Source organism: Amblyomma maculatum, chromosome 11, assembly GCF_055883805.1.
Source record: "Amblyomma maculatum isolate TAMU_Amacu chromosome 11, ASM5588380v1, whole genome shotgun sequence".
NCBI lineage: Eukaryota > Metazoa > Arthropoda > Arachnida > Ixodida > Ixodidae > Amblyomma > Amblyomma maculatum.
Window position 1 is genome coordinate 96,071,736 of NC_139354.1, and position 26,116 is coordinate 96,097,851.

Sequence of the window (26,116 nt, forward strand, 5' to 3'; positions counted from 1 at the left end):
ATCTAACTGCTTCACTAATTGGAAGTGTTTCGAGAAATCTAGATGTAGTACATGAGAAATGACATTACGCAAGGCGCGCATAAAGTGCGCAAACACGTCAAACTGCTTCGTCTCATAGTAAGGCGTTGAGACCGCCTGCTGCAGACGTGCTTTTTTGAGACAAGTAGACGCGCTGTATTTAGGCTACGAAATCCTCCAACTATCGCAAGCGCTTCGCAAGAAACTTCAAAAGCGCATGTTTTTTGAATGAAATGCAGCTCGCTGCTGACCTCCTTTATTGTCCCTGTTAAGCAAGATTCTTGAGTGCGTCCAGAAGTGGCTTGTGGAGAAACTCTGTCGCATTGTAGCCCGTGACAAAGTCCAGGTGGCGGAAGCTATCCTGCGGTACGACGCGGTTGAAGAGCACCCTCGAGCCTAACGTCTCTACGAGGCCAGCCACATCACGTGGGTCAGCGAGAACGTCACCCTTCGACGTAAACAGTGCCACGCGGACGGATATGCGTTCCAGAGGGTAAGCAGGGGGATCCGTCTGGAAGAATGAACATGCCCAAATTTATTCACGGCCTGGTCAGGCCATATGTTGAGAAATTTTCATAGGAACAGATAACGTAGAGCAAGAGGCTTGCATTGCGGTCATTGGAATTCACTGACATACTGCGCTCCTAGATGAGGATGTCCTCCCCACTATGGAGCCTGCATCAACCACACGGCATTCTTTCAATACCCGGCATCAGGAAGAAGGTCGAGCTATCGCCGAAAGAAGTAAAACAAATCACTCTTGAATAATACCATGAGTACTACGCAAATCGTATACACATCTACACCGACGGTTCAGTGAATGCCGTGAATTCTTCATGCTCCATGATCATACCCGCAATTACTAGAGAAATAAAAGTTAGGACATGCACCGCACTTCTTCAACAGCCGCTAAACTAACCGCTCTACGTATCGCTATTAGGCATATCAGTCAGCAAAGCCCTCAACGATGGTCTATTTTCACAGATTCAAAAGCAGCTCTGCAAGCCTTAAAAGCGGCTCTTCGTCGTGGAGCCCATGAGCAACTCTTCGCGGAAATACGACAACTTCATCACTATGCCATAAATGGAGGACATGACATCATCTACCAATGGCTTCCAGGACACAGTGACATAGCGGGCAATCTCCGGGCGGACGAGGTCGCACGAACAGCCCACCAAGACAGCGACTGTGGGTTGATTCCCTTTTCCAGGGCATACGCAGCGGGCAGGCTTCGCACTCTTGCGCGGGAACGCACGCTCTCCTTGTGGAATTCTAACCAGTTCACGAACTGCCGCTTAAAATCCCCGGACCCTGAGCTGAAGCTCCGGCTTCCACCTGGTCTACTCCGATGTGAAGAAACTTTGCTGTTATAACAAAACAGAACTGCGCGAAGGAAACGGGACAAGAAGGCACGAATACACACACACAAGCGCAGTGTGTGTGTATTGCTGTGTCGCCTGTGGGTTGGTGTAGCATTTACAAACTCTTATTCTTTTGTGATAGGTATGGCAAATAGCCCTGCATGTACAAACTGCGGGTGCGACGAGACCATAGGCTACATTCTTTGTGAGTGCCCCATATACAGCGAGGAAAGACAGTGTCTGTGCCGTGCGCTGGAGCGTCTAGATGGACGCCCACTGACTGAAATTAAGACAGTAATGTATATTGCGCAAAAAGACGAGACAAAGAGGAGAAGTGGACAACGACGGCGCAGAACTGACAACTGAATTTATTCGAAGAACGGAAGAGTATATATATAAGTACACACACTTGTTGTACCCACATGAGCATAGTCAAAAATGCATAAAAATCTATATCAACACAGTAAAACTCCCCCCATCACACGCACGTGGTGAAAACTGCCGACGCACTAACGATTGTGCAGCATGGTCATCTCATTTTCTGTCAATGCGACGGACGTTTTACTAACACAAACATTTTGCTTTCGGTTAATATGGAACGCCTCGGCGATTTCTCGAGTAGTCTGGTCTTTATGAAGAAACAATATATTAGTATCAACGAAGAAAGGTACACACTCACACGCGTTACAATGTTTTGCTAAGTTAGTATCATTCTTTTTTAAGGACTGCGCATGCTCCATCAGCCTAATGTTGATGCAACGGCCTGTCTGCCCAATATACGTACGGCCACAGGACAATGGTATTTGGTAGTTGTAGGATGGGTGTAGTATACCAAATACCATTGTCCTGTGGCCGTACGTATATTGGGCAGACAGGCCGTTGCATCAACATTAGGCTGATGGAGCATGCGCAGTCCTTAAAAAAGAATGATACTAACTTAGCAAAACATTGTAACGCGTGTGAGTGTGTACCTTTCTTCGTTGATACTAATATATTGTTTCTTCATAAAGACCAGACTACTCGAGAAATCGCCGAGGCGTTCCATATTAACCGAAAGCAAAATGTTTGTGTTAGTAAAACGTCCGTCGCATTGACAGAAAATGAGATGACCATGCTGCACAATCGTTAGTGCGTCGGCAGTTTTCACCACGTGCGTGTGATGGGGGGAGTTTTACTGTGTTGATATAGCTTTTTATGCATTTTTGACTATGCTCATGTGGGTACAACAAGTGTGTGTACTTATATATATACTCTTCCGTTCTTCGAATAAATTCAGTTGTCAGTTCTGCGCCGTCGTTGTCCACTTCTCCTCTTTGTCTCGTCTTTTTGCGCAATATACATTACTGTCCATCATGGTTCACCAACTCGCCCAATCAGCCGTTCTTCTACTGAAATTAAGATCCTAGGTCCCTGGCCACGGTGATCGTCTGCGGTGAAGACCTCCCAGGCACTGCTTCGCTTTTTGGAAAGCACAGTACTGATCGAAAGGCTATGAGTTTTTATGTTACGTGATAACACTGTGACGTGACGAGATGTGACATGTTTGTGATGAAACCATACTTTCTTCACCCATCGCTATCTCTCCCACAACTTTTATACCCACCTACCTGTCTCCTCAAGTGCAGGGTAGCAAACCAGTTCCTTTACCGGTTAACCTCCCTGCCTATCCTCCTCATCTTCCTCCTCCTCCTCCTGCGCTCTTCAACTTTACACTAACAGCGAAAATAGCCACGTTCGCCGATTTCATGTCGCGGCTGGTGGTGAAGTCGCCACCCTTTGGGGCGTCAGGTTAAGTTATAGGCACATTAAGGGTAGACGCGACAGTTCCTTTAACACGGCCTGTTCATTCCGTCAATGCCCTTTTTTTGACATAGCTGTTCATTAGCATACATTCGAACGTCAAAGAATACACTATGTGGACCTTTTAGACTGCTTGCGCACCTTCTCTCATGTGGCAGCGCAGTAACGTTAGCGGGTTTTTCTGTGCGCGCCGCAAGCTGGCGCTGATTGTCATGTTACGGCAATGGAGAACAAAAATAAGGCCGACACCAGTTTTTCTGCAAAAGGCGGGGCCAAAACGTTCTAGCGTTAAAAGGTTAAAATATACCACCCATTAGAGCGACAACTACTGCAATATAAAGTAAACCAATTCCGGAAGAGGGACATGATCAATTTTTTCTACGACACGACGCCCATTGACCCTTTCTGTGAATGACGTAATCTGATCAGCTAGCATCATTGTCCCTAAATAGCATATCTTGAGCTAACGAAAGGCTCATCGACATACCATCTAAGTATCCCAATGGCGCGCTCAGAAAATTCGCCGCCTTTTCTCTCAGGCGTCTTGGTATCTGTTTTTTGCATATTCCTGACTAATCATGAAGACTGTTCCGCTGACTCAATATATAGCTCTGCAAACTTTGACACTTTTTGCCTCCAGATGCGAAATACACTGCTACAGATATCGGTTACACTATCGTAATCTTAGTGAAAAATATAGTCTTGCACGCTCTTCATAATAGGCTTTACGGAACATGCGGTAGAAATCCGCCACTGCGAGGACATTTGGATGGAGGCAAAAAGGAATTTAGGGGCAAGTGTGACGTGGATTTAAATGAATGTTAAAGATAGCCAGATGATTTATAATAATGTGGATCGTCTCGTAGTAGTTGCTTCTGGATGATGAAGCGCCCATTAAAAGCTATGAGAGATGATAGGAAAAAATCACTTCAGTACTATTCCAATGTGCTGTTGTAATGTTCCTTTTTTCAATGTTCGTTTCTTTAGCGCACAGTTTATTAATAAAGAACATGTGCCAACTAGACGGTTACAAAGTTCCACGGCTGGAGCAGCCCCGACTTCATGGAGTGGTCAGGGCGCCATGTAATGAAGCTGCACTTGATGCCGGAACCGCAAAAAAAAAAAATGACCCCCTCAACCGCTGCGTCATTTGCAGTGAAACTGCGCACGGAACTAACTATTTAAATAAATACGGCTACTTTTGACTTGCAGCAGTTTTGCCAAGCGTGCTTATCTGGTTCAGAACGCGCGCTATCAATCACGAAATGTCCGCATTAAGATCAGGGAACCGAGAGCACACATAGCCAGGTTATCACAAACGGCGTCGGTCTCACGTATCTCAGATGCACTGGACTCGTGCGCCTTGGAAAGTTTGTCTCGGAGCCTTTTTTCATCCTGCAGTAATTTTTGGAAAGAGATGTGATGACGCCACAATTTCTCTTATGCAAGCACTTGGGATGAGGGGTTTGGTTTCTTGATCACTGCGCAGACGATTACTGATCTGCAGCACTCGTTGCCGGACCAGGTAAGTATCATAGCCAAGGTTTTCACCAGATAAAAGGTACCGCACTGCGCAAGCTCCGTGACGCGGTAATTGAGGCGCAAAAATTTGTGACTTGACAATACATGTGCACGGCAGCTTTGGAATACAAGGCCACAGCCTTACGACGTATTCTCATCGAGCTAACAATTCTTATCTAGAAGTGCTTCCCGAAAATTGATTTTTTTTCTTCCCGGTCTCATCAGTCATCCGCTGGTGTCGCTGCGTATATTGTTGTTGAGACCAAAAAGAAGTCACAAAACAGACTAAACTCTAAGACGCCGAAGAGATGTGGCAGACGCGTAGGCAAAATATAGATAACGAGGAAGCGAGCAGCAGCCGTTGGCACAGTATGATCAAATCAAATCAGATTTATTTTCCAACAAGTGGATGGTTGCCTGGGCTAAAAGCTGTACAAACAGCTTTTAGCCCAGCTGTGCAAAAGCTGTGCAAACAGATAACATATATTTGGGACTCCTGCTGGTGCAGAATTTCCGAAGGAAAGGGGAAAGGATAATTTAAACACCTGTAACTCAGGTGTTGTTAGAAGTATATTGAAAATTTCTTCAGGAAATAATAGGTCCTTCAAAATCCAAGTATTCCGGTCTTTTCTAGCCACCTTTGAAGACTGTTTTCTTAGCCCATTTAAGGAAGCAAATATTCAAACAGAAAGGCAAACTGCAGAGCGCTATCATTAGATACTGTTCGGGGTCTTAAGAGATACGGTCTGTGTTTCAAAGCACTGACTTCCTTGTCGTTAGGCGTACAACCTGCAACCCCATGTTATTTGTTACCGCTATCAACGCTGCTGCTAAAAAGACATGTCAGTAGCTTTCACAGCGCTTCGTAAACCTGTTTTGGCTGATTAAGCGGAAAAACAATAACTACATATTAGAGCGGGCTTGTAGCGTCAACAACGACTCAAACTGCTTCACGTTACGAAAAGCTGTTCATGATCGATAGCTACTAAATAAACTTTGCACATTAGTAAGACAGTGTTAGCTTCAAAGGGCAACTAACTTTTAAGTCCTGTAAGTTGTTTAGGTATATGTAACTGAATGAAGCAACACATTTCGAACCTTATTTAGTCGGGATATTGGTAGCACAGTTTCCGTAGGTAATAGAAACCAAACATAATATTCAATACAGAACTTTGCACTTCGGATAATATATATTTTTCGAAATCTATCTTTCTGATTTTGTAAAGAAAATAAATGAGGGAATGTTCTCTCACCTGTCCATAGCGCCTTTTATTTTCTTTCGCACCATAGTCATACATCTGGAATTTGTCGCTTCTGTAGATCTGGAAATATTCGTTATTCACGTGAAATACACTGCTGATAGAAAACACACCGGTATACTCACAGTCCCCAGAACAAACGGCATTTTGATATAAAATGGCTGTTTCATAATTTTAAATTCATTTTGAAGACATTTGAAGGGGTGGAGAGGATTACCCGAGCCACCTGGGGACAATAAAATGTGAATAGGGTAAAACTATTACCGACACAGTAATGGCGGAGGAAATATAGTGACATTAAGTTTAATTTCTCCACGGAACTACAAAAAAATTATTGGCTATTGGGTTCAGATTGGGATTAATAAATGAGGTTTGTTTTTCACATGGAACGTTTTATGTGGTATTGCCATCACACTCCCTTCATCACCACTGCAGATACATGTGATGTATTTCAGTATCAGTGGTTATAAGTGGCTATAAGTGACGTTCTCAAATAGTGCTGAATATACATTCATCCAGATAGAAGATGCTTAAGTGTGTCACAGGGCGGTGTTCAACTTTCTAGATATATTAAGCGGTAGTTTTATGTATAATCTGTCTCTGTCAAGTGATAGCCATGGTGTAATATTTATACAAGTTGCGAGTATTTAATAGAGCGATTCTGCTATTTTTCATTGATCAAGTCCATTCCGCTAAACCGCATATATGAAACACTAAGAGGTCTCGTTTACATCTCACAAAGCGTTGAGCTGCTTTTTTATCAGGCACACCAGGCCTCGATGCACTCACGGCCTACTTTAATAAAGCCTGTCATGGTTGACCTAAAGTACGCAGCAGAATAACCTTTTATAAATTATAAAATGCCTGTGTAATTCTTTTATTAGTGAGGTGCACATCTATTTATAATCTGGAGGATAAGTGTGTAATTTCAAATGTTAGATTTCAAATCGGTTTAAAATTACTTACTTGCTTTACTGAGAGAGTAATTCAAATTTTCTGCTGCTGATAAACCCACTATTATTCTGTCGGAAAAATGCTTGGGCACCAAGGTGACTATGTCTGACAGTCCTTGCGAGCTCAGTGAAATTACGGCCACTTTTGCAATACATCGGGAGGCTATCTATTTATATGCTTTTAGCTTAGATTGACAGAGGTTAGAATTCGAAGCAAATACATTTTGATTGCAAAGAACATCTGTTCGGATATTCTCAATTAGAAGAGGGGCTAGTGTGACTGCAAACGAAATGTACATTGAGACGGTGGCAGTTAGACAAAAGGGTGGGCGGAAGGTACGTCAATGCGTTCTACCACGGCATGGCTGGGTGAGACACCTGGCTTTCCACGGAATACGGCAATAGTTCCTGCAATGACATGCCACGCGCTTGTAGTGTCGAGGAATCTAGAGGAGCCGTCCAAAATTTTAGGGCAAGTGCATTACGTAACACACTCAAGCCCAACGAGCTCAACGAGTGAGAACGGTAACTCGTAGCTATTGCCGCAGCTGGTCACCCCGCATGTATTATCTTGTTACTCTCTCACGTTAGGTGTGTACACCAAATGCTCGCCGTCGTGGCTTTCACGAGAACCGGCCGCTGAAATCGGTCGGCTACACCATTCCGGAATCATTAAAGGGCAAAGCATTATCTGCCAATGGCTATCTGGATCTTAGCGGGATCATTCCAATCCCTGCGCGAATTGTTAACCACGAAGGTGTTTCCGCGCCAGTCTATTTTTCACTAGCAGCGGGAAGCTTCGAAAGTGGGAAAGAGATACCATTATTATCTCATTGGAATTACGGCCAGGTTTTGAAGCGGCGTCTACAGTCTGTGGGCTCTGATCGACTCCTACTTGCACCCGTCCTGCACAACGTGAAGGAACTGCTGTCTCTCATGTGTAGTGGTGTTACTTTCCCAGGACGCTTTGTTTATCAGCATAGCTAATATCGTGCGACAGTTGTGACTGTCAGGAAACAACTTGGCATATTCTCTGTGAATGTTCAAAATCGAGTGCAGTTGGGCGGTGTTACACCTGCGTGAATGTGTGGCACTGTGACGCAATCGTTGGGAAGGGTGCCGAAACATTACATACTGTAAACCTTGTATCGTTAAATCTCCTTCGGTGCCCTAATATTCATGGTTAGCCTGCCAGTTGAAGAGAAATAAGAGAAGAGAAAAAGGCAAATATATGCGCTAATGACGGCCAAACAGGGCCTGAATAATGAAAAAATTTGAGAATTGCACTTAGCCTTGCTTAAGAGCTTAATGGCGAAAGCCTTTTCTTCTCTTCTTTGTCTTCTGACTACCTCTTCTCTTCTTCCTCTAACTTGCGTGTTTGCGTGCCCGTTATAATTTCATTACTTTCTTTTCTTTGGCTTAATCATCAGAACATATTGCGATGACATTATCGGGGTATGTTAACGTCAGAAGGTACTCGGACGTCTCGCTGACTCATCTCGCTGAATCTCACTTAAACATTTTGCGAACACAACTCGCAGACGAGGGATGGCTAAAATTGGTGACCGGATATTGGCTCTCGCTTTTAGCACGATGCCACCTCTTGGCCGTCTTGAACGGGAACGCTTAAAAATAAAGCACTCATTCGGCCTTTCACGCAATCAAAAACAGCCTTTCGGATGCTTTTACCGAGTTCGAGACTCTTCTGATTGTGCTTCGTGTGATTGTGGAATAGTGTCCTTTTTATTGAGCGCGTCGTTATTGTTTCGCTTACCTGTACATAGTGGTGAAGGTCTTGGTACGAAGTGCCGATAGGATAGTGGGCCAGCATTACTGGTATTCGTGTCTGAAAAAAAAAAACAAGTTTTGCCTTATAGCTTCCACACATTTAACAGCATTAGAATAAGGAGGGGGGGGGGTACGAATACACTCAGTCCGTTGGAGAGAATCAACTTCTGAGATTGAAAATTGTTCCAAATAAAATAATGACGTATAGTATTGAATAAAACTCATACAACATTTTAGTCATTTTTATTTTTAGCACGACCAGGGAACAGCGCATGGCCGGGGTTGCCGTACGTAGCCCTGAGCGCTGGCGGATGGCGCATCTGCGGTAACATCGCGTTGTCCGGTGCTGAACGAAACTGGCGCGAATTTGTTTACTTTCGTGATGCAGGGGGGAGCAGACCTTAACTTTTTTACGCAAGTTTTGTTTAGTTAACAACAGACCGCTCAAACAATCGATCGTTGCTCCAAAGACGGAACGGGACTGTAGTATGCTTTTACTGCGCCGTCGGTCGGTGCTCGAAGGCTGACGCCGCCTATTTTATGTGTTGCCCTCAAAACACAACCTAAAGCAGAAATGTACGATGATGCAGTGTTGATTCGCTGCGTGCTGTAAGCTTTTCATTCTCAGGCGAAGACGCGCAATTTCAGTTCACACACGCCACCACAATCTCAGTTAACGACACGAACCAAAGCGCCAAACGGGGTTCACGCATGCAGAACTCGAGCAGACAATTTTCGCAGCTACCGGATGTGCGTCCCTGACGTCGTGGCCATCGTGGTTGCAGCCAATAGTATCAGAATGAACTAATTACCGCTTATGTCCAGTTTGTATAAGAGAGCCGCACTTGATATAAGCTATCCAACGTATATGACTTGATACTATAGCATAAAGATTGCTGGGCCTTCGCTGCCTCTCTTGTTGTTTAAAACTACGCGCGAATCATTTCCATTCGCTTAGGTGCATGCGGGTGCAGCGCAATTGCGCATGAGCGAGCTGTAAACAACGGGGCGGTATGCGACGGGTGCAGCAGCGGGGAAAGATATGGGCGGCGGCAGCGGCGGACAAGGATTCCGTCGCGAGCCCTGCTATGGGCGGTTGCGCTGTCGGCTAGCGGCACGATTCAGCCGTATGTAGATATAGCCTCTGTTAAAAGTTTAGAGCCCAGGTGGTCTGCTTCTGAGCCGTCTAGTGGTGTTCATTTAGCATTAGTGGAGGTCCTTCTTATTGGAGATGGTAGGGCAGAAACTATTCTTGCCATCAATAGATTCGGACCACTGGAAATCCATTACAAGCCGCAGAAAGCGGCTCCGATGCACACCACGTGGCCTCTACACTTTTGACAAAGACTGTACCGTATACATACACGAAAGGTGGAGTGGGCGCTTACCAGGACGATGACTGAAGCTGTGCCTCCCGAGATAAAAGATCCTTATCACGGGCGTCGTTGCTACGCGGGAAGCAATGTCTCTTGCACCGCTCGGAGCCCTTTAGCATTGCCGCATCGCCCTATTCGATGTCCTGACCGCTGTTCAGTTGTAATCTTATCATTGCGCTGTCGCGAGGTTCTATCGCATGCTTTTGCTGCAAAAACATTTACACGAGGCTAGTTGGTCTTCATTCATGTTGACTGAGGGGGAAGTTAATGTAAATTTAAAGAAGAGAGTAGAAGACACAACCTCAGACTAGCAACTACTTCACAGCGGCGTCCCATGTATGATTTTGCAAGTTTTTATAAAGACTGTGGGTATGGCACTTCCCGTGTGAGACCATGGCTCGCGGATACGACCCTTAGAAGTTCAGCTTTATGCAGAAGTAACTGAATAATGGTAATTAATTCGTATCTGCAATAAGACCAGTACAATTACACGAATCTTAGGATATCGCACAATATAAGAAGATGCTGTAGCGTAAAGCTCAATTCTAAGTAGCAGTTAAATAATTCGCAATAACTAATGAAGACCCTAATATCTGCAGTACAATAACACCCGCCATAAGCTATCAAGCGAATATAACCCAATGACTTAGCATGAAGATCATTTTAATCAAAACAAGCTATTTAATGGTAGGTAATTAAGACCTGCAGTTAACACAATGCAATTTTCTTCGACATAAGCTATCCAAAAATATATCACTTGGTGCTTTTATATTCGGCATACGCTGCACAGCAACGGAACAGCGAACACATTCTGCACACACATTCCGTCGACATTTGGTTCACTATAGTTTGCAGTGGGGTAAAGCTGAGGCGAAAATGAAGTTCCCACGTGTAGTGCTGCAATTATCAAATTTATCACTGTGAAAATGAGCGAAGTTTGAATTGGAGTTTTAAAAACTGCAGGCAGCGTTACAAAATTTTCACGCACTTTTCAAGTTTTTAAACACTTTTCAGACAATGTTTGGGGCTTAAGGAGTTGATGTCGGACAAGTGCGGATGTTGTTTATGAGGAGACGCTCCGAAGTTCGGTTTCAAAGCTCGGTTTTCGACTTTCTCATCAGTTTCAAGTTTCAAGATCAAATCATTAAAAATAGGTCGCTGTTCGTAACAAAGAGGCGCTTGCGCTCTTAAGCATCTTGATGGAACTTTCATGCGTTGTATGGAAGGCCAAAACTTCTAAAAGATTCGTTATATCGCCTCACGCAAATGTGGCGACAGTCTTTGCATTGAACTTAAATTTAGAAATTTCATGGAAGGTTTTTCTTTCCGTTAAGAGAGCTATACCAGAACTATGGACAGCAAAGCGGGCGAACGAAAACATCCCGAGAGAAATGACAGCAAGCGAACTGAACGTTTTATTTTTATTCGCCGATTTTCTTGCGAGAAGAGCCGGACTGGTTCAACGCTACGGGTTTACCCTCGTCTCACTTAGACCAGAACACGCTGCTCTGCTTACAGCATTCTCAACCGTCATTTTTTAAAGAAGACATGGCAGGTAAAGTGAACAGTAATCACACACGCTATCACTCTTTCACGTTTGCTGTGCGGAAGAGGGTGAGATGCGTCTGTTCTCGACGGTCGAAATGCACTCTAAGCTCGTAACAATCACAGGGCTAGCTGGCCTTAAGATAACGATACAGAACAGTATTGACTCCTATAAGACCTTAAAATAGATACGCGATGCAACATACCATCACAAAAGTTTCGGACGCGACGATTTTGCCGTTGTTTACAGCAGTTATTCTACTGCAGCCGTCAGTTAGCTGCGCGCCGTCATCTTCCAACAATATATGTTGCCAGGTTCAAACCTCGTTCACCGGCAAAGTTTAGCAAGCAAAGGGCCTCTGGCAACCATAAAATAGATTGATGATGGCTGCAGTCACGCGGTCAACGCTCGAATGCATTGGCTGAGCGGGCAGCTTTCCCTCCAGAGTATGCAGACGCTTCCTCGAGAGGAGGACACAACAAAATTGCAGTGGCCACGGTGGTCGATTCGTCTCTACGCGAAGTGACCAGCGCCTCTATCCGACACTGCAAAGTAGCAGAGGCCGAGAAAGTAGCCACTGCTCTAGCGGTGGCGGAGGGCTACAGAGCTAAGCGGTTGCTTACGATACTCACGGACTCTCAAGCAGCCTGTCAAAATTTCATGAATGATCGGATTGGTCGTCACGCGCTCCGTATACTCCTCGAAGCGAGGGAAAGAATGTAAAACCACGAAGAAAACAAGACCAGACAAAAACCTATGTGGGTACCGGGGCACAAGGGGGTGGCAGGGAACCAAGAGGCCGACAGGATAGCTCGAGCATACACTACTTCACGAGCATCCGACGGGTCCGCGGAACTTTCGCCAGCACCCAAGGCATACTCGGCCATACTAGAAAACTATAGAGGAAGAAGAATGCGATACCCCCACCACACAGTTTTCTCACCAGAGAGGAAGCTGTCATATGGAGACAGTTACAGACGGGTTCATACCCAAACCTACACATACTAAACAAAATGCACCCTACCATATACGCTGACAGATGTCCGTGGTGCGATGAAAAACCAACACTATATCACATCACATGGGCATGTCAAAATACAGATGTGGTCCCCAAAATTCGAAACGCGAGTGCGGAGAAATGGGAGACTCTGCTGTCCAGCGACCGCTGCGAAGACCAGCAAGGTCTGGTACAGCGAGCCCAACGGGCGGCAGTAGCCAGCGGAGCCCTGGACTGAGGGCAACTGACCACTGTGCAAAAGTGGGAGAAGTCGACGGAGAAGACTCTTGTGGATTCAACAAGCAGACATCTCTGAAGACGTCCGAAAACCGCCAAGTAATATAGGGCTAAATAAAGTTTTCCTCCTCCTCCTCCTCCTCCTCCTCCTCCTCCTCCTCCTCCTCCTCCTCCTCCTCCTCCTCCTCCTCCTCCTCCTCCTCCTCCTCCTCCTCCTCCTCCTCCTCCTCCTCCTCCTTCAGAGTCTTTGTATTAGCTCTATTAACATTTGTTCACGGCACGCTCGAGGAAAGTAATAATACGCAGTAAAAAGTTTCAGGTGGAATCCTACCAAATAGCTTCTGACCTTGCTGAGGCACTTTTGTTAACAAAATAAAGGCATGGCTGCATCACAGGAATATTGTTTACTAATTTGAATAAAAAAGAAGCTGCAGGTACGTGCTTTGTGAACGATTTAGCAGACGTGAAAATATGCAACATGTTAGCTCACTGAAACAAAATTAACAGCTAAATTGCACCACTTGTGTACCCCAGTAGGAAAAAAAATAAAGAACAGTTTCTGTTGTTACGACAGAATTTCTGAGCGGTTTTTGACGGGAAACCTGTTGTGACAAGGGAACGTTCTGTAGCAGCAGAAGTTTCTGTTGTTACAACAGAAAAGGCTACAGAGCAACCGACAATAGTAATATACTACAGAAAAACCACAGAACTACAGAAAATTACTACAGAGCTACAGAAAAAATGGACATTTACGTCAGAACTGCAAAATATTATGTCATATGATTGACACGATTCTGTAGCTTTTTTCAACTTGGTCTCAGCGTCCATATTTGTGTTGCGCAGTTTGCTTGCTAAAATAATCAACAAGCTACCTGGTTCAGTTGCTCTGGAGACACAAACATCGTAATGGCAAGCGTCAGAGAACAAGGCTGTCCTCCAAAGATTCCGCATACAAGCGTCAAGGCTTCCCTGGGAATGCTGGGCAGGTAGAAGTACCCGCTATCACCTGTAGGGTCCACAATGAACTGCGTTGGAAGAAATCAGAACGTTGGATCAAATATTAGTAACTGCGAGTGAACGCAGTCATAAGGCTTTCTTATTATTCAAGACAATATCGGTCGCGGTGTGTTGTAATAGGTAGAATAGGTGCGAATGAAGCCAGTGTTTCATAAGTAGGCCTGAACTTTCCGGTTTTGACAGAAAAACACTGGTAAACATGCGGCGGTAAAAAAAACAATGAAAATGGTTAAAACCGAAAAATATCGAATTCGATATGTTCATCGTAGCTAGCCTAGCACACATGTTTCACGAAAAACCTCTAAGTTTATTCCTCTCAGCCCCCGATTGTACTGGCGTGCCGGAGGAGATTGTCACCGCGTTGCCTTCTTCCTTTGAAGATGCTTTTGCTGAGGTTATGTTTAATTGAATGATATATAAAATTTACGTATCCACGTTCTTCTCAGTTTTTCTAGCATTTATATGCACTTTAGGTGTGACTATGTTTTCAATGTCTTATTTTTAATTATGACATATAATATGTCTCCATTTATTGAATTTTACTACCTGTACGATTTTGCAATGTTTTTACCTCCACAGTAATTCCCTTGTTACGGCGCTGTAGGTACCTTAATAAATAAATAAATTGACTACAAAACGCCGAGCTCGAAAACCAGTCCAAGGCGTGGATTGAGATGCCCGCTGCTCTTTTGCGGCGGCCGCCGAAATGCATCAACTAGAATCTGCATTTCTGTGCAACAAATAATCCGTTCTAATCTGTAAGCCAGCGTCTCTCCGTGGCTTGTTTAACACCCGAAAGAACTCGTTTCTAGACGACATTCCCGCATTATTCCTCTGAAGTAGAATTGCGAGACCTGCTAGGAGAGCTGCAGGATGAATTAAGTTCATATAAACAGATCTGCAAACTGGTAGTGCGGAATGAATTTATTATGAAGGAACTTGAGTCTGAGTTACAAAGTGACCATCAGTAGACGGTGAGCTCGGTTGTCCACCCTCCTTGGTTTTTGAAGCTGCATGCGTGTAAGTGGCCCGTTTTGGCACTAATGTGCTTGGACAATTTACGTTTTTTATAGCGTGCACTGGAAGACCACAGTCGAGGGAACATCGACATCCTCGTGGTTGTTTACTGGTGAGAACCACATGTATTTTATTTATTGCTTGTATGCTTCAAGAGATGGCATACAGACACACCCTTGAAAACCATGAGATACACAACAAAAACTGATAAGAGAGGCACATATTGTGGCGTCCGGGCTTCGCTGGCGTTAAGGAGCTTAGAAAAAAAGAACTGTAGCCCAGATACCTGAATTGGCCAAATGAGAACTATGCGTGAAAGTATATAATGTGCATGTCGCTTTCTGTTCGAGGCCATGGTTTCATGACGAAGCTTGAGGCAAAAGTAAAAAGTAGGCGAAACGAATGATTGAGCACATTGGCGGTAGCGTATTAAAATATTTTGAGATCGCTCAGAGCACTTCAATAGGGTAGCGCGATAGCGTTTTATTTGAATGCCGCTCTGCTATACGACGGTTCTTTTAGTCCTGAGCCATGAGCCAAACACTGCTGGTCTGTAAAAGGACATTTTGGTGATTTTTCCACCCACAAAATTAGAGTGTGATATATTTGTAAATAATTATTGACGATTGCGCGGTACCATTATTGTGTCCTCTGTAAAATGAATATCATAGCAGCAGTAGCATGCTCTATTCGTCCGGAAAGCAATACTGATATGCTTTGTAGATTCTATAAGGCCTTAATGGATCCCTTCTGCATTCTGATAAGTTCTTTAAGAAAGAAGTGACATTGTAGCAGCAGGAAAACAAAGCGTTTTTTGTTAACTCAAATTTGACCAGAAAAAGGTGTGCTTGAATTGTGGGATGCCATTTCAGCAGGTTGCAATATTAAACATAAAATAAATAAATAAAATTGGTTCACAGGAAGGGAAAGGCGCAGTAACTGTCACACTTGCTCTGTGGACACCCAAACCGCGCCGTAGGGGAAGGGAGGAAGGTGGGAATGAAAGTGGAAAGAGAGAAAGAGGAGCCGTAGTGGAGGGCTACGGAGTAATTTCGACCACCTGGGGATCTTTAACGTGCGCTGACATCGCACAGCACACGACGCCTCTTCGTTTCGCCTCCATCGAAACGCAGCCGCCGCGGTCGGGTTCGAACCCGGGAACTCCGGCACAGTAGTCGGGCGTCTTACCACTGCACCACCCCGGCGGGGCAATATTAAACATGTTACATTGACTGGTTCGGTGAGATGGCAAAAGACGCTCCGTGGTCGTGCTGGGTCGTCTCGACCCTAGTGCGCAAACGTTAAAGCGGTCATAGAGATCTACTCTTTACGTGTAGTGCGCAAGCTCCAATGCTTAGATAAATTAAGCTATAAGATGTATTTGGAGCATACAAAGTACAGACGGGCTTTTAATAAAAAGCGCAGAGTGTACAATCATTGTCCGATGGCAGTAAGTGGGGAAGGAATTCAATAAGCATTTATATACCCAAGCTACGTAGGCAAACACAGTCACATGAAATGATTTACTCACAAACAATATATCGGAGATGGCGATAAGCGGTGGAAACGGGAAGCCCGCGTGAGCGATGTTTGACACTGGACCATAGCCCATTAAAATATCCACCTGAAAAAAAAAAAAAAGAATACGTTTTGGACGAATGTATTTATTCACCCTATTCAAGGATATTATTAACTCTGTCCTTGAGTTTACAAGAGCTAGCAAAGCGTTAATTTATATAAAATGAGTGCTATAATACTGTGGTAATTGTGAAATCTACTCACATGGCACTCATTGCTGTTGAAGATAAAATGAAAAAAAGTGCTTTGAAATGGTTCTATGCAGATGAGAATTTTTATGTCAAAATAGATAAGGTAAACGTCAGTAGGTCATGCCGGCTTGTGTTATACGAAGGTTGCTCAGTGCAGTAGAAAACACGTTCTTAACGCTACGTTCTATCAGAAGTTGGCCGATATTGTGTTTGGACATCTGTACACATACGAAGTTTTTTTTGCAGTTCAAGTGAGGCTGCACATATTACAGCAAAAATTACCTGTGATTGGTTCGGTTTCGTTTCCTATGATTAGGGGTTTATCATCTCAGAGTGACTCAGGTTATGAAAGGCGTGGTAATGGAGGGCTCAAGAAATTTCGACTACATGGGGTGCTTTAATGTGCACTCACAAATTACTTCGCAGGGGCACCTTTCGTTTTGCCTCCACCAAAAAGCCGCCGCCGTGGCTAGGAATCGATCTGGCATCCTTGAGTGAAGAAGCCGAGCCCCTTAATCAATGAGTCAAACGGCCGGCGAAAGACTGGTCAGGTGCAGCTGCTGTGTATTTTAGTGAATCAGACGAAGTGATGACGGGAAAAGAGACGGGTTTGCAAAAGCAAAATACATGTGCCGTGGAGGTGGTGGATTTAGGAACCCTGTTCTTTGGCGTTCTTGTTTGCTCTACATCCTAGAAAACACAATTCTCGTTATAATCGGGCGAACAGTAAATTTCATCTGCAGAAACACAGAGCGCAGAGGACTACAAGAAACTACCAATCTGCGGATGTTTTCTCGCATTCGGAAGCTCGCTACGTAGGCTCAATGGTGGTGGCGTTTTGGAACTGGGTGCGATGTCCCGATATGTACTGGCCACAGCGACAGACCTTCCATGCAGGCTTAACGGGAAGGCAGCGTTGTAATGAGTTTGCGGACGATAAGTGTTATTGCAGAAAGTTTTCTGGAAATATGATAATTTTATTAGAACTTAGAGTCAGTGTTATATTGGCCTCCTTGTGTTGTTTGCAATCAGTTTTAATAATAAAATAGAATACAGATTTACTTAGCACGAAAAAAGGCTAACTGAAAGTGAGAGTCATCCAAATTGCGGTGTTAGAAATGTACCGATAATACTCGCATTTGCAGTCTGAGTAGCTAAACCGGCGAAGTTATGCTATGATTACGTGCTCATTACACTCATTCTGCTACATATGCTACCAAGTCTACTCCACTTTCGAGGTTTCCGCTAAAATATGGACGAACAGACCTGAAGGAGGCACGATAATAAATGATCAATATTATTCAATTTAGTCGACGCAGGTGATGTTGCTGCGAAAGGCACCAGAATGCTGGGTGCGATAAAGGGGATTTATAATTACGTTTAAAGGCTAAGTACGATGCGGCGAATCTGAGAGGCAAGGATAGTCTTATATGCTTAGCAATTTGTACAGGTAATGCATTACAATATTTTCATGTGGACATCAACTATACTGCATGTTTCGCTGCCATGGCAGCCTTTCCCTAGCGAAATAACTGTGAGTCGCAATAGCCTCATAGAGATTTCTCATACAAAACTCATACAAATATCATGCAATTTTATATATTTCTCATACATTGAATGATATTTGTACGAGATGATATGAGATTTGTACGAGTTTCTGTACGAGAAATCTGTATGAGGCTATGTTTACTCATAGGTTTTTTTCGCTAGGGTTCCTATCAGTCCAGTAGACGGCAACACGTGGTTTGAGGGAAGCGATACCTTCCCTGCAGGACAGCTACCGTGGAAGAAGTCTGTTCGCTCGCTGAATACACGTGCTCTTGCTGCTTGCTTTTGGGGACAGTTGCTGGCCCTCTGTTTTCGCTACTATCTTGGGACCGTCATAACGCCGTTTGTTAAGCCAACCTGAGTAGACGTCCCTCTTGGCTCATTTGGAAATGGGGAGGACTGCCCTCGCATATTGTTCGTTCGCGCTCTCCCCGCTCAGACAGAGAGAGCTTCGCTCTTTGACCATTCAGGATATGCGACAGTATTTTGACTGGTAGCACTCTTTTAGTTTACGCAGTAACATTTTTGAGAACGACTGTTCCATGGATCGTTTGCTCCTACTGAGCACAGAATAATATTTTCTTGTTTCAAGAATTTAAATAAATTGTAAGCCGGTTATCATCATTATAAACCTGACCACAGCTATTGCAGGGCAAAGGGCTCTCCCATATTCCTCTTTTAAACCCGATACTGTGCCAGCTGTATACACTCGACCATCTTAACGTTCGTAATGTTATCCGCCTACCTAATGTTTTACCGCCACTGTTACGCTTGCCTTCCATACAAGTCCAATATTTGCCCGTTAGACATCCCCAATTTATTACCTTCACTATACATGACCTGTCTCAGCTTATATATTCGTCCTGATTTCGGCAAGAATGGCATTAACTTGTGCTCATTATCGGACCCACCCTGAACGCTTCCTATCTTTTAATCTTACGCCTGCAATTCTACATTTCTTATCTCCGTAATTTGTTGTCAATTAAAGTAAAACATTATCAGCCTACATGTTTCTGCCGTAAAGGGACTACCAGCAAGAAGGCAGCTTCCGCTTAAATACGACTGGGGCATCTCCACACTTCCGGTTCATTACGGCGTGTCAATCTCTCGTTATGAGGTACGTACCTTGTCAATGTACTCGGGCCTGGTGGAGAGGAGGACAAGGCTTGCACTGAATCCCTGAGAGTAGGCCAGCAGAGGAATCTTGGATACACCAGTGGTGTTGAGGATCAGGTCTATTACCGCGGCTACATCATAACGGCCGATCTCATCAAAGCTGCACCAAGAGATTAACACAAGGGAAACGACAGAGAATAATAGCATGTAGACATTTGGTCTTTAATGGAAGGCCAACCATCACTGAAGGCATGGTTTAGCAAATACGCATTTTTGTGAACGAAGGAAAGTTAGATGCCCATAAATGGAGGCGGTCATTGGTATCGAAATCAGAACTATCGTACCAACGACCTGCTGTTGATTTTGAAACTGGCGTTTACGCGCCTAAGGTTTTCAAACCAACCTGTCTTCAGTTTAGATGACTCACCCGTGCCTTACCTTCACCTGTCTTTCTAACCGTTAATGTGAGGTTGAATTGCGCCTTTACGTAGACCATTTTACGCGACCTTTTCTTATCCTAGCGCAAATATTCGCAGTTTTTATACCAGAAATGTTTTTAATAGAGCCCAATAGAACTGTATGAGACCGGAATAATAAAGTAACAGAAAACTTTACTCTGTGAAAAAAAGACAGTTAGAGTTATGTCCTTTTTGTAGAAGTAAAATGGGATCGATTTCGCAAAACAAAACTGGCAAAAACTTTATTAACCTTACCGCAACGCAGTGATATTGTACTGAGAATTTTGTGCCTGCGACGACTTGATGGTTCTAAAAGGATTGTGGTTTGGTAATCTCTCAAAACTTCCAGTTTTGTCATAGGTGTATGGAGAATGTTTCTTTCGTCTGTACCATCACTACCAATTACACAAAGCATCAGCGAACGGCGTTATAAACACAACGAGAACAGTAGCACTGTTGCTTTTCAGGTTGTTAAATCTTTCTAAGCAAATGTGGTGCTTAGCAGCTCTTGGAGCTCGCCCAGCCAGTCCTGGTTGCAGCTTCCCCCTCTTCAATCGCATTAGTAGTTGCACGAGGCCTAACGATTACGTTATGGGGGCATGTACTGTTCATAGGGGTCGTCGAATCATAACGCGCCGGCTAATGACAGCACAGGAAACCACCTGATACCGCGTTTTTGCGACACCGTCCCAGAGAATACGAAAGTATGTATTTGTTTATCGCTATGTGAAACTTAAACTCTTAAGTTCGGCTAACTGACTGATTTTGTTAAGCCTTGGGGTCATGTGCTGAGAGTCCACCAGCTATTGAAGCTATCGTCGTGCTCGCTTCGCAAATTGAAAAAAAAAAATGAAACGCGAGTACCTGCTGGTGCGAATAACTCGGATATCCATTGAGGCGGAACACATCATCTGAACTAGCGTAAATTGTTGAGTTGATCGGTATTGTCAATTTCTATTCACTTCTGCGGGAGGGAACGACGTGGGTGACGCAGAGTAGGTGAACTCGAGAAAATATCCCGACTTTGCGCGTCCTTTTCTATTATGAACACGCAGCCTTGCTCGGTCCTCTACGACACATCAGGGGTGCGGCAGAAGTGCTCGGATTACACCTCATTATTTAGGGCGAAATAACGTATACACCTCTATGATTGAAAAGGCTTCGGCCGCGCCAAAATTCAGAATTCACTAGCGTGTCGGACAAAAATATGGACGTTATTTCGGATGTAAACCGCAGCGCAACTGTTCTTTGTGCAACGTTCAGTATGATGTCGATACAAATTCGGATCCCATTTAGCATCCTTAAGCTGGCCAAGATGGAAGCAAGCTTTCGATACGGATTTGAACGGACGACATATGCCTCCAACCTTATGCCATTTATTGTAAACGAAGGTGTCTGCGGAGAAGAGCGGCATACGCTGCGATTTCCTTTCCCACTAAAAACGTTTACCCTATTTGCCAAGCTCTGTGACTTCCTCTCAATGCTCCAAATTCGTGCAACGAAAAACTGCTGTTAAAGGTGCTGTAGTGTCTGTTTTCGATGAGAAGTTTAGGCATCCTCCCAATTTATTTTGTTTTCCTGTCAACCATTTCAGGTAAGTGAACAACGAAATGCCCAACATTTCAGATCACGGCGCCTCTCCTGTCGGCACCGACATTGTCTTGTCTTTCTACCATACTGGGCGACAGATAGTAAAGGCGGATATAAACAAATTGCTCGGCTAGAATAATACATTACTATCGCAGCCCCTGATCGTCATCCTTGTAAAGAAAAATTTACCGCCTAACGCCCTTGTGTTTAATATGTTCCCCGAAATTAAATCAATGATGCTAGTAATTGTGGTATTAATCTCCTTCTTGAATGTTCATTTCGGTGATTGTCAAATAGGTCAGGACTTCTATGACCGAGAAACAAGCGCCCATGCGACATCTGAAACGTTTCAGTATTGTCCTAAGAGTCAGCCGGCCGCCTTAAAACCCGTGATGAACGTCTTTTTGCGTTGCGTTAATCTGTGTTACCTCCCAACATTATTGCTTATTGGCTTGCACTTTCGTACCACGCCACTGACCTTTCTAAGATTTTTTTCGCTCTTACGTTATGCCGGTTTGCAGCTGACTATTCGGGGTTCAACCGGCTTTACAGTTTTCATACGTCCCTTCGTATGATTCACACTGCTGTAAAGGTTTAACCACCATGTCAGTTATATCAATTTCTTGGATTGTTGGTACTGTGATGGTCCTCCTGTTGATTCGTCGAAAGCTTCGATGATTTCGCCCGTCCCCTTCATTGACTTCTTCAAAAATAAATGTTAAATCTACGAAAGAGTAGCACTTGGCAATCACAACTGTTCGCTCATCAGCACGCTAGTCTTAAACATTTTGATTCAGCAGCGGTCAGGTCCACCCGGTGACGATAGCAATGACATCGGCGCTAGGCTTTTTCAGGAGCAATTCGGAGACGACATAGGTATCGCCTCCATCAACCGCATCGCATGCTTTCTACTCAAGAGCAGAGTTACTCAATAACAAAGCGCGAAAGCTCAGTCGTAATGTTGTGGCGTTGAGAAATTCTGTACTATTTGTGAGGTTTCGATATTTTTGAAGGGAACATTGTAGGCTGTTTTTGTCATCTTTCCATAAATACAATTTGGACCGGATTGGTGGTTGTGGACCCTTCAATGAGAGTATGATTACGCGATGCTGTACAAGTTTGAGCGACTGGAAGGAGGTGTAGATTGTTGACACCATCATACCTATGTGACCTGAGGGGCAGTCGTGGCATTGAGCCTTTTTCCAGCAATTTGGATATTATAGGTTTGCTGTCACTGGCAAAGAACAGCGTCACAATACAGAGCTTCACTCTGTTATTGATCGCCACACATCCTTCCCGTCTGACAATCCGCTGATGATGTTCGTGTATATATCAAAGTTTTAACATTGCTGGTTCTTACGTTCTGCTTACTGTGTCCAGGCAGCTTTGAACTGATGTTCCCTACGAATTCCACGATTGACCGACCACTGGTCATGCGGCTATCTCGCGTATTTGTTTAAGAATGTTTGCGTTCCCTTATCTTTTTTTTACCCTCCTTCTGCAGTTATTCATTTTCCTACGGCGAGATGTACACTTCATGATTGTAAAATTAACGATATTCTTCATTAGGAAATCATAGAGTGCCAGTAAACGTTTTTCGATTAGTGGAGGAACGGGAAGTCTAATCAAAAGGTTTACTGAGTACGAAAATGTACGGCCTTTGTCAAAAGTGTAGAGCCCACAGGGCCCGCCTTTTAGCTGTGTAGTGGCGCAGTTGTAGCATTAGTGTATGTAATTTCATTTGGAGAGGGAAGGACAATAAATATTCTTACAATCCAGATATTTGAAACGCTGGAAATGCATGACAATCCGCACGAAGTGGCTCAGCAGCAGACCCTTTAGACTCTACACTTTTACAAAGACTACACTCCTGTTAATGCCTCCTGATGATGCCTCATTGGTAAGCATCATCATTTCTTCTAATACGTCTTACCTCCACTGCCAGTATTTGGGATTATCCTGCTTTAGATCGAGGTTGTGAGAGCGGAACGCGATTTCTCTTGTGTTCATGGCCCACACATCATAGCCGGCATCCGCCAAGAGAAAGCCTGTGCAGACAAAAAGAAAACATAACACGTTTTATAATCATTGTGTGCTTCAACTTGCTCAGGCAAGACTTTAGGGAAAACATTCCTGGCTCTTAGCTTTCCAGGAATATGACTTAACAGAAAAAGCTGAGAACGATGAAGGATTCGCATGACTGTAACACTGTTGGTTTGCCGGCTAAGCATATGCAGGCCGCGTCTGCCACGTTTCCCTACCTGTCCCTGCGCGCTTTGGCAATCCACGTGTTTCGGTGACGTACACTGTAGGTGGTATAGGATTAGTCGCAAATATCCGTTCAGGTAAGCGTTCAGTGAAAAAGGAACGTATAGCTGCATTGTTGGCGACGTGAAAGCACTTAAGGTGCTTCGAAAACGCATTCTTGTTCTCCGCTTTCACTCTTGCAAAGGGAGGCCATGGCTCCGCATCAAGTAGAGCAAAACTATCAGCATTGTTTGCAGTTTTAAAATTGAAGCGCCCATTGTCTTACTTTGTTCTGAATATTTATTCTTTATTTACACCTCGTCTGCTAGTTTAGGGCTTACATAGTGTGTGCGACGGGCCGCCTGCATTTCTCTCCAAACGCGGCTTTAAAGCGTTAATTGTGCAAAAAGCACTGGTTGAAGACGCAAAGCCAAGTTGCCATATTGGTCACTAATTTGGAATTCCTCCCGGAAAAGGTCGGCTATCGAAAACTGATGGCGGTTAAAAAGAATGAGTCACATCTCTTGCCTGGCCTTGTCAGAAGTTTTACGAGGATAGCTAACCTCGTAGATAGAACAGGTTGATAAATTCAAATAACTGATTCACTTGCATACAAGATTGTCCAAACGCTGACAATTTGACAGGTTGACTGAACTGTTTATCCACTCGAATTTGTGAGTATATGAACATTCTTCTGCACGATGATTTATTTTAGGGCCGTTTGTTTAACATACACCCGCTACGCCGGTGTAGAAATTCTCCTATACCTACAATAAATTTTTGCTGCACTGGTGTAGCTGGTGTAGGTTATTCAAATGGCCCTATTGTGTTTAAAAGACCTGGAGCTTTGGAATAGGAAGAATGACGCGGCAGAAAAAGATGTGGACGATAAAAGAATGCACTCACAGGCGCCTTGTGTGCATCTCTTTTTTTAGACCACGTCTTTTCCCGCTGCGTCATTTCTCCCGGAGCACGTCGAACCAACCTTCCCGAATGCTTACGGAGCTTTGAAGCCACAGTGTAAGTAGCCATGACAAATTGCCATGCTACTCCGCAGGTATTTTAAGTTCCACTCCAAGTGTGGCAAGCTTCATTTTTCTTTAGTACTGCTTATTGGTTTTGCCGCACTGAATTTGGTTATGGTCGAGATGGGTTAGTGAGTATAGTATTGAAACAGAATATCGGCTGCTATTTTAGACTCAAAGTGGTTAGCGTAGGCTGCAGAAAGTGAATTTACGAGCCTTCTAAATGCATGCTTTAAGAAGAAGGTGGTCTTCCCTAGTCACGTGGAAAAGATTTTTGTGATAAGCGTTTTTCATTTGACGTTTTTTATCGAGCCAGAAAGAAATCCTAATGCACAGTCACGTAAGGCAGGCTCTTGGACTCTAGGGAGATAGCACGCTTCACTTCTTTTAGTACACCCCTGCGCTCGAAAAATTGGAATGCCGCAAGAGGCATGTCTGCAAACCGCAGTGCCACGTTATGGCATATCCCATGTCCTGTCCCCAGGCACTTGTGCTTATACATTTTTACTCGCATATGGCTTGCAGGGCTTTATTCCGGAGGAACTGCTCCATAGATGCGGAAGCTGCCTGCCCCTCCTCACGAGCATGCCAGTGAGAATTGGCCGGTGACATGCCTAGGCGCTGATTAGTCGGCGAGCTGTGTGACATCACCATGACATGAACGCGTTGAGAGAAGCTGCCAAAGTGGGCAACACATTCTAGATGGAATTTTACTCAATCAACTCTTGGACACCGAATCAGACACATTACTCCTACGCCACGCAGGGAGGTTTTATTTTCACATATTTTAATAGTAGATTCACGATTTTACGATAGCTAGTACTTGTGACCAAACATGGAAACTGCATGGCTAGCACAGGTATATTTGCGCTTGGCCTAACCATACTAAAGAGGCCATCGTTTTCTGAACCCGATATGTAAGTTCTTGTTTGAAAAATTTAAGACGAAAGCCTTTCTTTACTCATCAGAGGCATAGGAAGAAAGTAGCTGTCCACGGAATGCGTGACCAAAAAGACGACCCAAAGCCAATGAACACAATTCACACAGGAATCAACAAAAGAGAAAATACTGAAACCAGTCATCATTACTTGGCTATAATTCCTTAATAAAACTGAATAATGAATTGCCACATTTGCCATAGCCTAAATCCAAGATATACCCTACAATCCAATCCAGACTATACTCAACAAGGAATACCGAATAGTAATCATAAATAATTGGCTATAAAGCCTTGATGACAATGCATAATGATTTGTGTTAGTCTCATATCTTCAATCTAAGTCGTCAATAATTCAAGTCATAGCCAACAATCTAGTCAAAAGTCGACACACCGAGCCAACATCAAATCCAGCCTTGATTATTTGAGTATAACGCATACATTATATTGCATAACAACTTGAGACGTTAGTCGCAACCCTAATGGAAGTCATAGTTAACAATGGAATCCACGATCCCATAACAAACAAATCAAAG

At 44.0% G+C, this 26,116-nt stretch overlaps 1 protein-coding gene across 1 annotated transcript in view; it reads right to left on the minus strand.

The window, feature by feature from the left end:
• Nucleotides 1–265: 265 nt before the first annotated feature.
• Nucleotides 266–26,116, minus strand: part of LOC146174442 (gastric triacylglycerol lipase-like) — a 29,810-nt gene continuing 3,959 nt past the window's right edge. The window contains exons 3-9 of the mRNA XM_084585394.1: nucleotides 23,305–23,419; nucleotides 19,333–19,483; nucleotides 16,422–16,514; nucleotides 13,729–13,881; nucleotides 8,687–8,758; nucleotides 5,954–6,022; nucleotides 266–529 (exon numbers count right to left, since the gene is read on the minus strand). Of these exons, the coding sequence (XP_084441520.1) occupies nucleotides 287–529; nucleotides 5,954–6,022; nucleotides 8,687–8,758; nucleotides 13,729–13,881; nucleotides 16,422–16,514; nucleotides 19,333–19,483; nucleotides 23,305–23,419 (896 nt within the window). The 3' untranslated portion in view covers nucleotides 266–286. The remainder of the gene's footprint in view (nucleotides 530–5,953; nucleotides 6,023–8,686; nucleotides 8,759–13,728; nucleotides 13,882–16,421; nucleotides 16,515–19,332; nucleotides 19,484–23,304; nucleotides 23,420–26,116) is intronic.